Genomic DNA, 13,102 nt, shown 5'->3' with positions numbered 1-13,102 from the left:
CTTTACAGACGAGTCCAAAACTGTATCTAAACCTGCTGGAGCTGGAGTTTAATGGTGATGTGACACAGAATGAGGCAGAAATCCTAGCGTGCTTTGACCGAGCATTGAGCAGCCAGATGTCACTCGAGTCTCGCCTGCTCTTCTCTCAACGCAAAGTTGAGTTTCTTGAGGATTTTGGCAGTGACATCAATATGTAAGTTGTATTTTTTTTATTGTATGTGACTTAAGATTGATGTCTTAATTTATTTATTCATTCATTTGTTTTTAAATCTTAGACTTTTGGCCGCAAATGAAGAACAGCAGAAACTACTTCAAGAGATTGAATCTGCAAAAAGGAAAGCTGAAAATGGGTATGAAAGGTACGTGTCCATTAGAACAAATTTTTTAACAACCTTTGGAAAAACTTGAATTGCGAAAGAATTATGAACCTACAATGTGCTAACAAAGTCCTACATATCTGCAGTTCTCAGGAACCTGATGCTAAGAGACAGCGTGTTGATGACACTTCAGGAGCAGTAAGCACAGGGACAGACGCGCAAGCAAACAACTCGGCATATAATTACAACTGGTATCAGGTTAGTAGATTTTTTTTTTTTTCTTAATTTTTGTCTCTTCGAGCTCATGTGGAATTTTTAAATAAAGCTAGCCATGACCATGATAATTACTATTCCATTTTAACTCGATCTTTCCTTTCAGCAACAATACGGTGGCTGGGGACAGAATGCGTGGGGACAGTACAACCAATATGGCCAATATAACCAGTACTACCCTCCACCCCCTACATAATCACTAAAACCCGGACATGAAGATGGAGACTCTGAGGAAATCATCCAGTCATGTTTGCCATATTACAGTATCAACCAACAGAACGAATGCTGATTTAGGTTTTTATAGCTAAGTTTAAGCATTTAACTTGTAACCAGTTATTTTTAAAAGTAAGAGTAATTGGCTCTTTGTCTCCAACAGTGGGTGCTTTTTGGGTTCCTAATGCATGTTATTTGACAAAGCAATTCAAATTGCTTTTGCTTGGATAAATGCTAAGTTTTGATTGGATGACTTTGTTTGATCTCTCTCTTTGTGTTTTAGATGAGGCATACCTCTAAGTTGTGTTTCTTCTTCCTATGCTGATAGATTTTAAAAAAGAATATTCCATGGTTGTTTCCACTCACTCAAATGAAGAGTTTGTTGATTGTCTTTTTTATTTTTGATTTGTTTTCATAATAAAGTGATACCCTCTGTCTATTTCACAGCTGCTCTGTTGCTAAAAAGCTTATTTTTAATATAGACAACACATTAATAGAGTTGACGTGTGTTTAATAAAGTTTATGCAGTTGTAATATAGAACGTAGACAACAATTGGTGTAAAATAATTAATGAAATGCTGAAATATACACAAAATAAAAACAAATCTGGCATTTTTCGAAATCAGACGACAATCTACCTAGTTTCCTAGTTAAGTAGTGGGTTTTCAGTTAGCAGTTCATTCTTATTCGTTTTGTAGTAAATACCAGTTCAGCATAGCTGTAGACACGCTCGAAGGCGGCTGAGGGAGGAATACCAGCGTTGACCACCTGTCATGGAGAAAATCATCAATTGATGTGTGGATTTAGTCTACAGAGTTATGAGATCAACATGAATTGTTTACCCTAGACGCTGTGTAGGGTTACTTTATAGCCTGTTAGACGATGTAAAATTGATTTGGGACCCTTATGTTTTTCATCAAGTCAGGTAAGCCAACAAAGTCTTAGTATAATTATTATAACCTCATCAGCAAGTTTAGCAATGTCATCCACTGATGTCTTTTGGGGAAATGAAAAAAGCATTTTACTATCTATACTGTGATAAATCGTTAACTTACCTCAACATGCTTTGCAAGATTTAATGCCAGGTTTTTAAAAGCACCTCGCTCCGTCTCTCTGGACAAACAGTTTAAACTACATAAGAAAACTGTTGCCTTTCTTGCAATTGAAGCTAAAGCGATTATATAAATATGGCCACGGGTGCAACTGATTTCCTACAGTTTAATTTCAGCAAACTAAAGCCCCGACGCCACGTATTTCGGTTTGTTTACACCGCCATTTGACAGGGTGCGCTGTCAGTTGTATGATTGGTCTACAGCGCAAGCGCACAAAAAACGGAATAGGCAGTGAGCGTTGCTATATAGGCGGAAGTACGTAAACTTGCTCATGCGCAGTGTCGACCTTAAAACAGCCCTTTTTATGCCTAGCGTTGAACGACTAGCATCAAGTGAGGTAAGGCCTCCACAAAATTCCTTGAAAACACGAATTATCCAAACGATAACCGCGATTTGTTTGACCAAAAACGTACATAATTCATTATTTAGTAGATACAGTAAAGAAAGGCACAACAACGGATACCAATGGTGTGTTTGTAGAAGTTAACCGAACGCGTGGTCCATGTGGCTAAGTCAAGCTAGCGAGCTAACAGGGGATACATGTCCCGAGTTCATCGCATGTTGCACTGATACTTTTCTTATTACGACCGTTTGCTAATATCGTTCATATATATAAAGAGGCTATTTATTATTACCCTCGAAGTTATTTTTTTGTGGAGATGTGGAGAAAGTTTCGTTGAGTGAAAATACAGGATATGCATTTATTTATTCGCGTTTGTTTTAATTAAGTCAAAAAGATGGTAAAGCCACTCGCTTAACCGTTACTCTGGGTTTAACAAGTTGTACATTGAAGTGTTATGCGGATAGATAGGAACTAATTTTAAGGTTCTTGTTGAGCACAAACCTGGTGGTATTGTTAATAACTTAACTACTCGTTTTCTTCTAGCATCAAAATGCAGCTGTTTTTGCGTGCACAAAACACCCACACCCTTGAGGTGACCGGACAAGAAACTGTTGGACAAATCAAGGTAAAAGAACAAGAAACGTGTGGTTAATAAGTGACAGTGCCCCATGTATTCGTTATTATAACGTGTTATTTGTCTCCAGGCCCATGTCCAGGCACTAGAGGGTCTCCTGGTTGAGGACCAGGTGCTTTTGCTTGCTGGATGCCCACTGGAGAATGATGCCTCCCTGGCCTCCTGTGGAGTCTCAGAGCACTGCACTCTGGAAGTAGCTGGCAGGCTGCTGGGAGGTGAGTTATTTTATCTTATTAAGCATGTTTTCCACAGTAACAGGTTTACATATTAACAGTTAAATTCATTAGCCATCTTGGTTTTATATATAAACATGTCCTTGTCATTGACTGCCATGGTGTTCTCTTTATTTACTTTTCTGAACAATTACAATGTTTGAAGTGAAAATGTAACCACCTGACAAAATGGGAAGAAAAGATGGCTTAACGAAGAGGTTTTAGATTAATCAGACCCCTGCATGGGACTCTGCATATAGATGTTGCCACTACCATTTCTTACTTGTACCTTTAATTGTCCTTCAATAGGTAAGGTCCATGGCTCTCTGGCCCGTGCCGGAAAAGTGAGAGGACAGACACCCAAGGTAATGAAAAGGATTTCCCTTTTCTTTCTACTTAATTTTATTGTACAAACTTGCTTACATGTCTTGTAAATGTGGTTGTTTAGTGACAGAAAGGCTGATTTGGAGTGGTAAGGTATGACGCTGTTTTTGTCCTGCTCACTTTCTTTAGGTCGAGAAGCAGGAGAAAAAGAAAAAGAAGACTGGCCGTGCCAAGCGCCGCATTCAATACAACAGGCGATTTGTGAACGTTGTGCCCACATTTGGAAAGAAGAAGGGACCCAACGCCAACTCCTAAATGCTTCAGTGCATCTAAAGAGAAGCACCATGGCTGTCCAGTGTTTATAAAGTTAAATGTCGTTCTGTACATAATAAAACTTTGCTTGGACAGAACTTAATGTTTTTATTAAGTCATTTTGGTATGAACAATTTAATTAACATACATGTAAAATTGCAAATAAGGTCTTAGTATATGTACAAAAGCCATTCATTTAAGGCCAATTAACATTTTTATTTTTTAAGAAACCCAGTGAGTACATATACCAGTAAACTGAAAAGTGCAACAGAACGGTCTTCGGTCAGGTGTTGTCCATCCTTACGATCAGATGCATGCTAGTCAACGTTTTTACTTAGTCCACAGCCACAAGTTCGACTTCAAAAATCAACTTGGCATTAGGTGGAATTCTGGTGGAAGTTAAGGTAAAAACATTTCCTCCTAAATTAGAAAAGTTAACACTTAAATTTATCTTAGGAAGAAAAAATGTTCAAAGCATTGAAATGAATCACACAGAAAAGGATACTTGGAATCAGGAAGACCCTTTTTCCCATAGGCCCACTCTGGTTCGATCTCCAGTCTGGCTTGTTCGCCCTTACTCATTGTAAGAAGGGCCTCATCCCACTGTGGACATTTAAATTTAAATAAATAAGCATCAAAATAAACATTTGAATAGTAATAGCACTAACACTTACCCCTCTGATGACTTTTCCCATTCCAACCTTGAAACTCAGTGGTTTTGCTTGCTTCTTTTTTCTGGCTGCTGTATTGATAAAAAATATTGTGATGATGAAAATTGTATGTTCAATAATTGTAAGACTACTAAGTCTGTGTCTTTTACCTGTAGGAATATTTGTGTCAAACACAGTTCCGTCTTCCAAAGTACCAGTGTACCAGCAGCTCACAGTATCTCCTTTCTTTGGGATGTTGGTTTTGTCGCCTTTTTTCAACACTGACTTGGTATACCTAGGTGGGCCCTGAACAAAGAAATTAAATTGCATGTCAGACTCATATCTGACTGTGTGCCAATCAATAATAAATGTGTTACATACAAGACTCTAAAACAAATACCTCATCCACAACCTCTGCTTTGGCTTCTTTGGGCTTGTCTTCAATTTTCACTGCTTTAACTTTCTCCGTCACTTCTTCTATGGGTTCTGAACCTTTAAACCTCTGAACATGACACAGACACACAAGTCCATCTTGAACACAGACGCTGACTACCCAAGTGCAATGTAACACATTAACGTGACTTACTTTACTCTGAAAGAGCTGATTGTAGGCAATGATCAATTGTTCTTTCTTGGCTGTTTTTGCAACATTTTTCATGTTCCCCAGAAGCTTGTGCTCATTGAGAAACTGCAAGGGAGATGCAGGTTAACATACAGTACTTAATAGTAAATGATGAAATGTTTTTCAATGACGTCATGCTCTCATGCATATTGCAACATTTCAATTATTCAGTATTCTGATGGCATGATAGAGCGATATGCTAGTTTTAGGATAAATTCTACCCTTACTGTAATTTACAATCTGGGTATGTTGCATATTTTACATTCAATTTCAGTGAGCTAGCAGCATGTTAGCTTCAAAGTATGCTGTTGCAGTGCAATCTGCAAATACTGAATATAAAAGGAGAAATGAGCATTGTGAATAAACATACCGAGTGTGCAGCATTCTCTTGAATGAATTTTATAATGTCTTTTTTTGGTAAGTCGTCACTTTTTAACTGCTCGTCGCTCCACTCCCGCACGGGGTCAGCAGCCATTTTGGAAGTGAAACTAATCAACTTTGCCCCCTCGTGGTGAAAAATGAACAACGCGACTGCATAAACTAATTTTGATTTATATTTCCTATTTATTTTATTGTAGGACGCGTGTTGAAAAATTATTTTGGACAATAAAGCAAAAAAGACACTAGAATGCCCAATCTAGTATCGTGTTTTTGATTTACAAATCCTCGAAACATATTTTAAATAGCTTTTTTTATCTCTTTTGGTCCGAGTTTGGATTAAATTTACTTTTGTTTGCGTTCTTGTGACTACATGTGGAAACGCTTCCCAACTCCTGCATTACTAGTAGAAATAGCCATCTCGAACGCATGATCACATGTGTTGCACGCAGAGTGCGTTGTTTTGCTTGATCCATAATGACCTGGACCTGTAACTGTGCGTGTCATCTTGCGTCAGTGTGGACAAGATTGACTCCAGTCTCCAACAAACCTTATCAGGAAAGCATATGCACCGTACTGGACAGATGAAGCAGAGACAACAGTCACTGGAGACGGTCGACAGCGTTACTAGACCCTGCAACCTGTCAGTGTTGTTCATTACGCTTGCTGTAAGAAAAAAAAAAAAAAAATAGGAACATTTACAGACACAGAAAATATAAGTTACTGAATTACTTTCCTCTAATCTTTCCTCATCTGTCATGTTTAATAATAAATAAGCGGCAGATGAACCATGGGTGGCACTAACTATGAAAGAAGTGAAAATGGTTCAAACATTAATATAAAACAAGAGCTAAATTACAAAGTATATACTGTAAAGTACAAGCGAATGTTGGCCTTGGCGAAGCAAGAATGGAGCAAAAGGTATTCAAAAGACGGACCTGAAGAGAAAATACTAATAGCAATAAACAATATAAGGATCTCATTTTTAGACCAGATTTTAAATGATTCTAATAAATAAAGAAATACCTGGTGGATTGCACTGAAAGACTAACAGATACAGAGCGGTGTTCTATTGACTGAGACTTCTGCAGCGATCACTAATGTAAAAAACAAACAAACAAAAAAAAAACAAACAAACAAACAAACAAAACAAAAAAACCCTGATCTGAAGGATTGTATAATATATATATAAGTGCATTTACTGTGGTTGAGGAAAAGGCCGTTTGAGACGCTTGACTGCCCTCTTGTGTTGCAAAGGAATTACATTCTTAGTCTGCAGCTTTACAGCCTGAAAGTACCCTGATAAATCAATGTGTGCTGTACCCGATCAGATGAAGTTTAATTGGACGTTTCACTGTCATTACAGGCTTGGCAGGGCTGAGCGGCAGGTCTGACAGTTCGACAGTTGGGAGGTTCTGGACGAAATTAAAACAAGACAAGTTGGATTAGGTCTGAAGAACTGAAGATACTTGGATGACAGGTAAAACATGTTCTAGAAACACTGCAGTTGCCTGTTACTTAACCACTTCATATCAAATGTTGATGGTAATGTAAGTCTACCAGTGTTACCATCAAAATGCAGAATTTAGGAGGTAGGACAGAGGGTGGGGGTAAGCAGGATCAGTTCATCTAAAACACTGAGTATTCGTTTTCTAAATAAAATTATTTTGTGTTGTAGAATGCATTTTTAAGACTATTTATGGAGGAGCTATAACTTACTCTGTGCGACAGTTTGTGTGTGCACGGTAAGCGTGACACAAATTCCTACATATATTAGTTTACAGTAAAACATTCAATAGCACCTGTGATAACTAGTAACTAAGAAAAATATGACTTTAACATTATTTCTTCTATTACATTATTTACATCTATACCACGTGTGAAACACACACATCTACAACAATGACGACTACGCTGTAATTAATCAGACCAAAAATTGTAATCATTTGGCAGTTTTGACAACAATACTTGATGAGGAGCATTATAAGACTAGATGAATCTACCTCGTCAGGTTTGAACTTCTTTGCCAGTTTTTCAGACTCTGCTGGATTAGGTTTCTTGGCACTTGTTGCACTTACACAGTGAGAAAGATTACTGGGTGAGCCACCTGTTGCCAGGGTCTCTTTAGAGTTGCTGGATTTTGTGTCAACAGCTGGACTTCCATCAGGTTCTGGCATATTGGATGAACTTCCTACAGAGGAGGGAGAACAAGGTCTCTTTGTGGGACATGGATTCACAAAAGATGAAGTGGATGAAGAGGCTTTCATCCTTTTAACTGGCTTATCATATTGGGTGGATGGCACTGTGGCAGCGGATTGGTGGCTCACCGCAGGTTTTGTTTCGGGACAGAAAACCGACTTTCTCGTGCCATCAGGCATCGACCAGTTAAGCTTATCTCTGCTGTCACATACAGCTGATATGGTCATCCCTTCTGTATGTACCCTAGAGCTCTGTGCTTGGCTGTAGACTGGAAAAAAAACAAACACAAAAATTATGAACATCATTGCTGAACACCGTTTACATGAAAATAAGAAGAAAAAGAAAACCCACTAGTGTCGATGAAAGAAGGGATGGTCAGCGACAGGTCTATTTTCCCCTCAAAATTAAAAAGAAGTCCGATCAGCCATTGTGTGCTCACTTCCTCTCTGAAACACAATAAAGGCCAATAAGAAGATAATATCTATTTACCAAAACAAGAGTGAGCTTCGATGTTAACCATTAACCAACGTTCATACTTGTTATTTGTCTTTCTAGGTCCAGGGAAGGACTGTGTGTGGAGATGAGCCCTGAATATCTGCCGGTTTCGCTCCAGACTTCCCACCAGGTGTCTGATTTTAGACTCTACCAAACTCACACTGGTGGGGGTGCATGTGACATCATTTTGAGAAAAAAAAAACAACAGTTGGTCAAATTCTGCCATTAAAATAGTTGTATCCTCTAGAGAAATAGACCCAAACCACTGTGTTAACCCTGGATGCTCACCACTCAGGATGCTGCTGCTCTGCAGAGGTCACTTGCACCAAAACATAGTGCCTAATAAAATAGTAAATACATTTCACATCAACATCATTGCTCTTTGCTCATCTTCACTAACACAGTAGGCTCTGTTCTTCTGCTGTGATTCTGTCTCACGTAAACACTGACATTTGTATTCACACACTCTCGTTCTACCTGCACCAACAAGTTCTTCCATTACAACATATCTGTCATGATTTCATAGAGCGGTGTGCTTACATCGCCAAAATTATTTACACTGTTAGATAAGTCAATACGTACTGATATTTCTCAAAAAAGTTTGCTTTTTCAAATAGTTGGGACCAGCCGGCTCTTTGCTGCTCTATATCTTGGATGATGCTGTGACCTGTGAACGAGTTGGAAAATGTATGTTTCAGTCTCAGGTAAACAATCACAACAGAAAGATAAATTAACAAACAAACAGTGTTTTTTATTTAAAATTATTTACGTATATTAAACGGTGTAATCTTATTAGATATGACCAAATATCATAATCTATGATTGACTGAATCCAGCCCTGTTTCATGTGATGTCCTTTAACGTACCACGTGCAATCTCTTCTGTTATAATGGCCAGCGTAGAAGGAGAAACATTGAAGGATGTGTTCTGCTGAGGGTATGCTGGGGTGATGATGGGCATGATGTGACAGCGGTCACTGTTATTCAACTGAAAACGTAGAGGAGCACGAATAGGTAAGTGTGATATTTTCCATGTTCCATGATTAGATTTTAACATTGGTCATGCAGAAGTCCTACTGTTGGATCCCAAAAAGGGAGGTTGTAGTGGCGGTCCTCTACAATCCGCAACCGCACTGGGATTGACCATTCCCTGAAACAAAACACAGGATTATTTGCAACAATGCTAAATAATTCAATTGCAATTTGACATTGCAAGTCACGCAAAATGCAAATGCAACATACTTTCTGCATCCAAAAGAAAACACAAAGTAATTTGAACTGATGTTTTACAGGGGAAACCGCAACTGTAATGATAAAGACTCACCACATAGAGTAGACCTTAAAGAATTTGATAACCAGTGTTGATGCTGCAGCATTTGGGTAGAGCTGACAGATTCTGGCCACCAGTATGGCCAGTGATATTCCACCCAGAAAGCCCAACATGTTGGAGTAAATATTCCGACCTGAAGCAGGACAAAGATAATGGCACAAAGTGATATTTTTGTTCACAAATATGTTTGTATATATGTACCAAAATAAGGACCAAAACATGAATTTTAAAACTAAATTTTAAGTTGTTGCAGTCTATGACAATCTCCTCCTATAGATATACTCACGCTTGGCCCACAGCTTGATAGCTCTCAAAGCCAGCTGAAAGTTGTGAATGTTTGGCACAAGGTGGAGGATTTCCTCAGTAACTCTGTAACCTAAGAAAAACAAAGATAAAAGTACAGATTGTCACAAAAAAAGCGAACCATACATCAGAAACCCAATATACTTAAAGTAGTAAATATTTAAAAATATTTCATCTTTCCATTGAGACTCCTGATGCTGCATTTGTCCATGTCCTGCAAAAGCTTGTCGTCGAGGAGATTCAGACTTTCAGGGATGGACTTTCGTACCACCACAGCAATGACCATATCAACCTAAACAAAATCACAGAGACACAAAATTCCCCTACAATTTGTAACACATTTTATTTAGTTTTTGACTAAACAAAGTTACAGATTATATATAAAAGAAAAGAAAAGAAAAACACAAATGTTTAGTTACTTCAATTCCATCGTAGATAAGCTTGATTACAGGGACAAATGCTTCTTCAACAGCCTACAGATAAGGATATTATTATTAGTCACTTGGACAAGGCAGAAACCAAACAACACAGTTGTGTTACAATAATTAATGAAGCAATAAATCACTTGTTTGACACACCTGTATGTTTTTCACCTCCTGGGCTTTCAGCTTCCCATAGAAGGAGTTGAAGAATTCCTTTCTTTCAATAAATCCAGGTCCAACGCAAAGGATGTCAATATCAGCGCCTGTCAAAGTAACAGAGTCAGAGAGGAGAAAACATATTAATCAAACACATTAATTGCCAATTAACCCACCAACTAACAAACCAAATAAAAAGAAATAAACATACAAACAGCGTATGACTGACAGATCAACTCAGTGTCGGACGTCTGCATAAGAAACCTGTTGGTTACCTTTTGAATAAGCTCCCAGGCGGTAAGAGCCGAAGGGCAGGACCTTCCCTCCGACATTATCCTTCACAATTTCTGGCACATTCTTAAACAAAATAGATCAAATAAAATTATATTATTCAGAAATAGCACACTTTCGGTAGTGCAAAGAAGAAATAAACAGCTCACCATCTCAACACACATTTCTTTGAGCCATTCCTTGAAGAGTGACTCCAGTCTTTTCACCACTTTTTCTCTAATAATTCAATAATGACAATGAGTTTTTCCATGAACTTTATTTTCTGAGATTATTATAAATAAGGCATGGAAGAAGATAGACAACGGCAGAACAACATCTCTAAATATATATAATAAATGAAAAGAATATTACGTGACATACCGATGCTGCTGCTCCAGATAATCCTCAAATATGTCACACGATCTGAGACACTCAATCAGTTTCCTGGTCTGGATCAAGTCAGTCTCTAGAGGCAGGTCTTCGCTGATAGGAGGAGTGATTCCATACCATCTGGATGTGTCTGAGAGTAGCTGTGTTTGGAACCTCAATGAACTGTTGAGTAATGTTGCAAAAATGTCACACGCACTGTGCTTAAAGGCAGACATTAAACAGAAGAATATCACATTATACAAATGGAACCAAACACCTGAATACAATAATTATAAACATATAATCTTAAAATCAACATTTACCATTTGTTAATTGTTAACCTAATGAATATTACTTTAATGGCCATTTCAATACCATTTATTTTTAAACAGGTGAAAGTTTAAATTCATTTTATTTGTTTAAATACTTTGAGTAAAGCATTTAAAAAATTCAAATAATTTGCAATACGGCTTCTCTGCTTATCTCTTTATAGCTTTCTTTTAATTGCAGTAAATTAATAAATTATTTTATAAATTAAGTTGGAGAATAAAGATGTTTACGTGTTTAAAAATGTACTCCCTATTCATACGGAGATTAGTTTCTATTCAACACGTGACCTTTCAAAACCAGTGCTCTAAATCTAAATGCCCCTTGCTAATTATTAAAAATAATTACAATTACATAATAACATTGAAACTAACCCTGACATTCTTTGCGCAGGTCACACTCTCTGAAGCGCAGTGAGAATCACTGCCCAGTTTTCACACTCAGTTTTTTTTTATCGCTTTTTCTACTTAGTTATCTTCTTAATTAGTATTTTTTGGTGACAATTAAGAGTACGGGGGCTCCGTGAATAAATCACTTTCCTTTGATCAACACTTTAATCAACACCGTGACGTTCGAATGTGACGTTTGTATTGAAAATGCACGCGATGACACCGCCACGCGGGGGCGCCAATGTTTGACCCCCCCCCCTCCCACTTTTACAGGCTAATATTGATATGTAGCTTGTAAAAAATGTTTGTTAATTTATTTATAAAAAATGCCTTATGTATTTATTAAACTATTTTTAAACCCAATTTAAAAATGTACATTAAACTAAAAAAACTATCTTAGTGTGATGTGCTGTATTAAGGCAACTGATTTGTGATTCTCCTTTTGGTTGGGCTTTACCCTGGTACACTGTGCTGAATGTTACATACTGTATATATTCATCTTTGAAGGTATGTGTTTTATTGATACCTGGAGGCTTCTATCCTGTGTGTTCTTACCTTGAACTGGTAGAGTGAGGTGAGAGATATTTAACTACTAACTGCAACTTCAACACTGAAGGCTGTGCAGTGGAAAGGAAAACAAAAGACTATTAAAAAAAGAGTAGGTGTCAGCAATAAAACATTGCAGATGGTATCTGCTGTACACCACCCAGGAGTATTACCTGACCCCCTTTTTTTTTCTTCAAAAATTAGCATAGGCTGGTGTTTCAAGAAATATCAGCAGATATGATAAGTCCTTTATTTGTACTACAGTGGGGAAATTCACAGCCTTTACTGCAAAACAGTACAGTATAGCGTAGCGCTGTGGTCAGAAATATTGAAATATTACAGTAGGCTATTTAACTATATGTACGTGAGGATTTACACCCTGGACTGCTGGGTTTGGAAATAAAAATAGCTGTGAAATAATTACTGTGAAATATTGCACATATTTCGGTTTTTACATAAAGCAGCTGCTCATACAGTCTGGTGGCTATATAAATAAACAAATATATCTTTACTCAAGAACCATAATCAGTAGAATAATTTGTTTTACTGTTATTAGTATACAGTTTCACAGTTTCTGATTTTTGTATTATCTACAACAATCAATTTATTATTATTAAACTGAAATATCACAGTAACTAAACCCGCAAACTGTCGTCTACTGGCGACAAGATGCAGAAAAGAACACAACATAATGCACTCTGTTTGGCAATCGTCGTAGCAGCTATAAACGTCCAAGCTGTGCTGTAGCAAAGTTAGCTGCATAAGCTACACGGATATTAAAAACACTGCATACGATGTGCAATTGCACGTCAACGATTGGTTCAGAGTCTGAACCAATCGTTAACGTGCAAATTCAAAATGTGCAAGGAGGCAATCAGTACTCTGCCTCATCAAGGGGCCGTACGTA

At 37.6% G+C, this 13,102-nt stretch overlaps 4 protein-coding genes and 1 long non-coding RNA gene across 8 annotated transcripts in view; 2 read left to right on the top strand and 3 right to left on the bottom strand.

Annotated features, from left to right (window-relative positions):
* Positions 1-1,245, top strand: part of prpf39 (PRP39 pre-mRNA processing factor 39 homolog (yeast)) — a 6,714-nt gene extending 5,469 nt beyond the window's left edge. For both annotated transcript variants that reach the window (XM_008313157.3, XM_017033666.2), the window contains exons 12-15: positions 9-193; positions 276-359; positions 464-575; positions 697-1,245. In XM_008313157.3, coding sequence (XP_008311379.1) covers positions 9-193; positions 276-359; positions 464-575; positions 697-786 — 471 coding nt within the window. In that variant the 3' untranslated portion in view covers positions 787-1,245. The remainder of the gene's footprint in view (positions 1-8; positions 194-275; positions 360-463; positions 576-696) is intronic.
* Positions 1,165-2,007, bottom strand: LOC112487188 (uncharacterized). The gene is made up of 2 exons (XR_003050022.1): positions 1,859-2,007; positions 1,165-1,571 (listed from the first exon to the last, which is right to left on the bottom strand). It is a non-coding gene; the product is annotated as an uncharacterized LOC112487188 (long non-coding RNA).
* A 117-nt stretch (positions 2,008-2,124) lies between these two features.
* Positions 2,125-3,838, top strand: faua (FAU ubiquitin like and ribosomal protein S30 fusion a). The gene is made up of 5 exons (XM_008313150.3): positions 2,125-2,252; positions 2,802-2,883; positions 2,963-3,107; positions 3,414-3,469; positions 3,618-3,838. Exons 2-5 carry the CDS (start codon positions 2,809-2,811, stop codon positions 3,741-3,743), a joined length of 402 nt encoding a protein of 133 aa, XP_008311372.1. The 5' UTR covers positions 2,125-2,252; positions 2,802-2,808; the 3' UTR covers positions 3,744-3,838.
* A 97-nt stretch (positions 3,839-3,935) lies between these two features.
* fkbp3 (FKBP prolyl isomerase 3) lies at positions 3,936-5,542 on the bottom strand. Its single transcript, XM_008313153.3, has 7 exons — positions 5,383-5,542; positions 4,977-5,078; positions 4,791-4,892; positions 4,561-4,696; positions 4,415-4,482; positions 4,246-4,343; positions 3,936-4,129 (listed from the first exon to the last, which is right to left on the bottom strand). Exons 1-7 carry the CDS (start codon positions 5,485-5,487, stop codon positions 4,075-4,077), a joined length of 666 nt encoding a protein of 221 aa, XP_008311375.1. The 5' UTR covers positions 5,488-5,542; the 3' UTR covers positions 3,936-4,074.
* Positions 5,543-5,584: 42 nt separating this feature from the next.
* Positions 5,585-11,898, bottom strand: LOC103380998 (poly(A) polymerase type 3-like). Of its 3 annotated transcripts, none has more exons than XR_003050021.1 (18): positions 11,635-11,898; positions 10,946-11,116; positions 10,735-10,801; positions 10,570-10,651; positions 10,295-10,401; positions 10,136-10,189; positions 9,897-10,008; positions 9,700-9,789; positions 9,408-9,546; positions 9,161-9,233; positions 8,951-9,071; positions 8,667-8,751; positions 8,373-8,423; positions 8,126-8,245; positions 7,941-8,035; positions 7,394-7,857; positions 6,417-6,805; positions 5,585-6,056 (listed from the first exon to the last, which is right to left on the bottom strand). XR_003050021.1 is itself a non-coding variant. In XM_008313154.3 (18 exons), exons 1-18 carry the CDS (start codon positions 11,640-11,642, stop codon positions 6,035-6,037), a joined length of 1,953 nt encoding a protein of 650 aa, XP_008311376.1. In that variant the 5' UTR covers positions 11,643-11,898; the 3' UTR covers positions 5,587-6,034. The 3 variants fall into 3 exon arrangements, 1 of the variants encoding a protein (XP_008311376.1); XM_008313154.3 differs by having other exon boundaries at positions 5,587-6,056; positions 6,714-6,805; XR_001760265.2 differs by lacking the exon at positions 5,585-6,056 and having other exon boundaries at positions 6,714-6,805; positions 7,394-7,581; positions 7,718-7,857.
* Positions 11,899-13,102: the final 1,204 nt, after the last annotated feature.

The sequence above is a fragment of the Cynoglossus semilaevis genome, chromosome 7 (genome assembly GCF_000523025.1).
Source record: "Cynoglossus semilaevis isolate Cse_v1.0 chromosome 7, Cse_v1.0, whole genome shotgun sequence".
NCBI lineage: Eukaryota > Metazoa > Chordata > Actinopteri > Pleuronectiformes > Cynoglossidae > Cynoglossus > Cynoglossus semilaevis.
This window is presented reverse-complemented; position numbering and strand designations above follow the sequence as displayed.

What these genes read in the sequence shown, in the direction of transcription:
- faua (XM_008313150.3), top strand. Translation starts at nt 2,809, where the DNA reads ATGCAGCTGTTTTTGCGTGCACAAAACACCCACACCCTTGAGGTGACC. An exon ending in AAACTGTTGGACAAATCAAG is followed by an intron (nt 2,884 to 2,962) that starts GTAAAAGAACAA and finishes ATTTGTCTCCAG; the next exon opens with GCCCATGTCCAGGCACTAGA. An exon ending in AGCTGGCAGGCTGCTGGGAG is followed by an intron (nt 3,108 to 3,413) that starts GTGAGTTATTTT and finishes GTCCTTCAATAG; the next exon opens with GTAAGGTCCATGGCTCTCTG.
- fkbp3 (XM_008313153.3), bottom strand. Translation starts at nt 5,487, where the DNA reads ATGGCTGCTGACCCCGTGCGGGAGTGGAGCGACGAGCAGTTAAAAAGT. An exon ending in AAGAGAATGCTGCACACTCG is followed by an intron (nt 5,079 to 5,382) that starts GTATGTTTATTC and finishes TCTCCCTTGCAG; the next exon opens with TTTCTCAATGAGCACAAGCT. An exon ending in TGACACAAATATTCCTACAG is followed by an intron (nt 4,483 to 4,560) that starts GTAAAAGACACA and finishes TTATCAATACAG; the next exon opens with CAGCCAGAAAAAAGAAGCAA.
- LOC103380998 (XM_008313154.3), bottom strand. An exon ending in AGGAGGTGAAAAACATACAG is followed by an intron (nt 10,190 to 10,294) that starts GTGTGTCAAACA and finishes CCTTATCTGTAG; the next exon opens with GCTGTTGAAGAAGCATTTGT. An exon ending in CCTAGAAAGACAAATAACAA is followed by an intron (nt 8,036 to 8,125) that starts GTATGAACGTTG and finishes ATTGTGTTTCAG; the next exon opens with AGAGGAAGTGAGCACACAAT.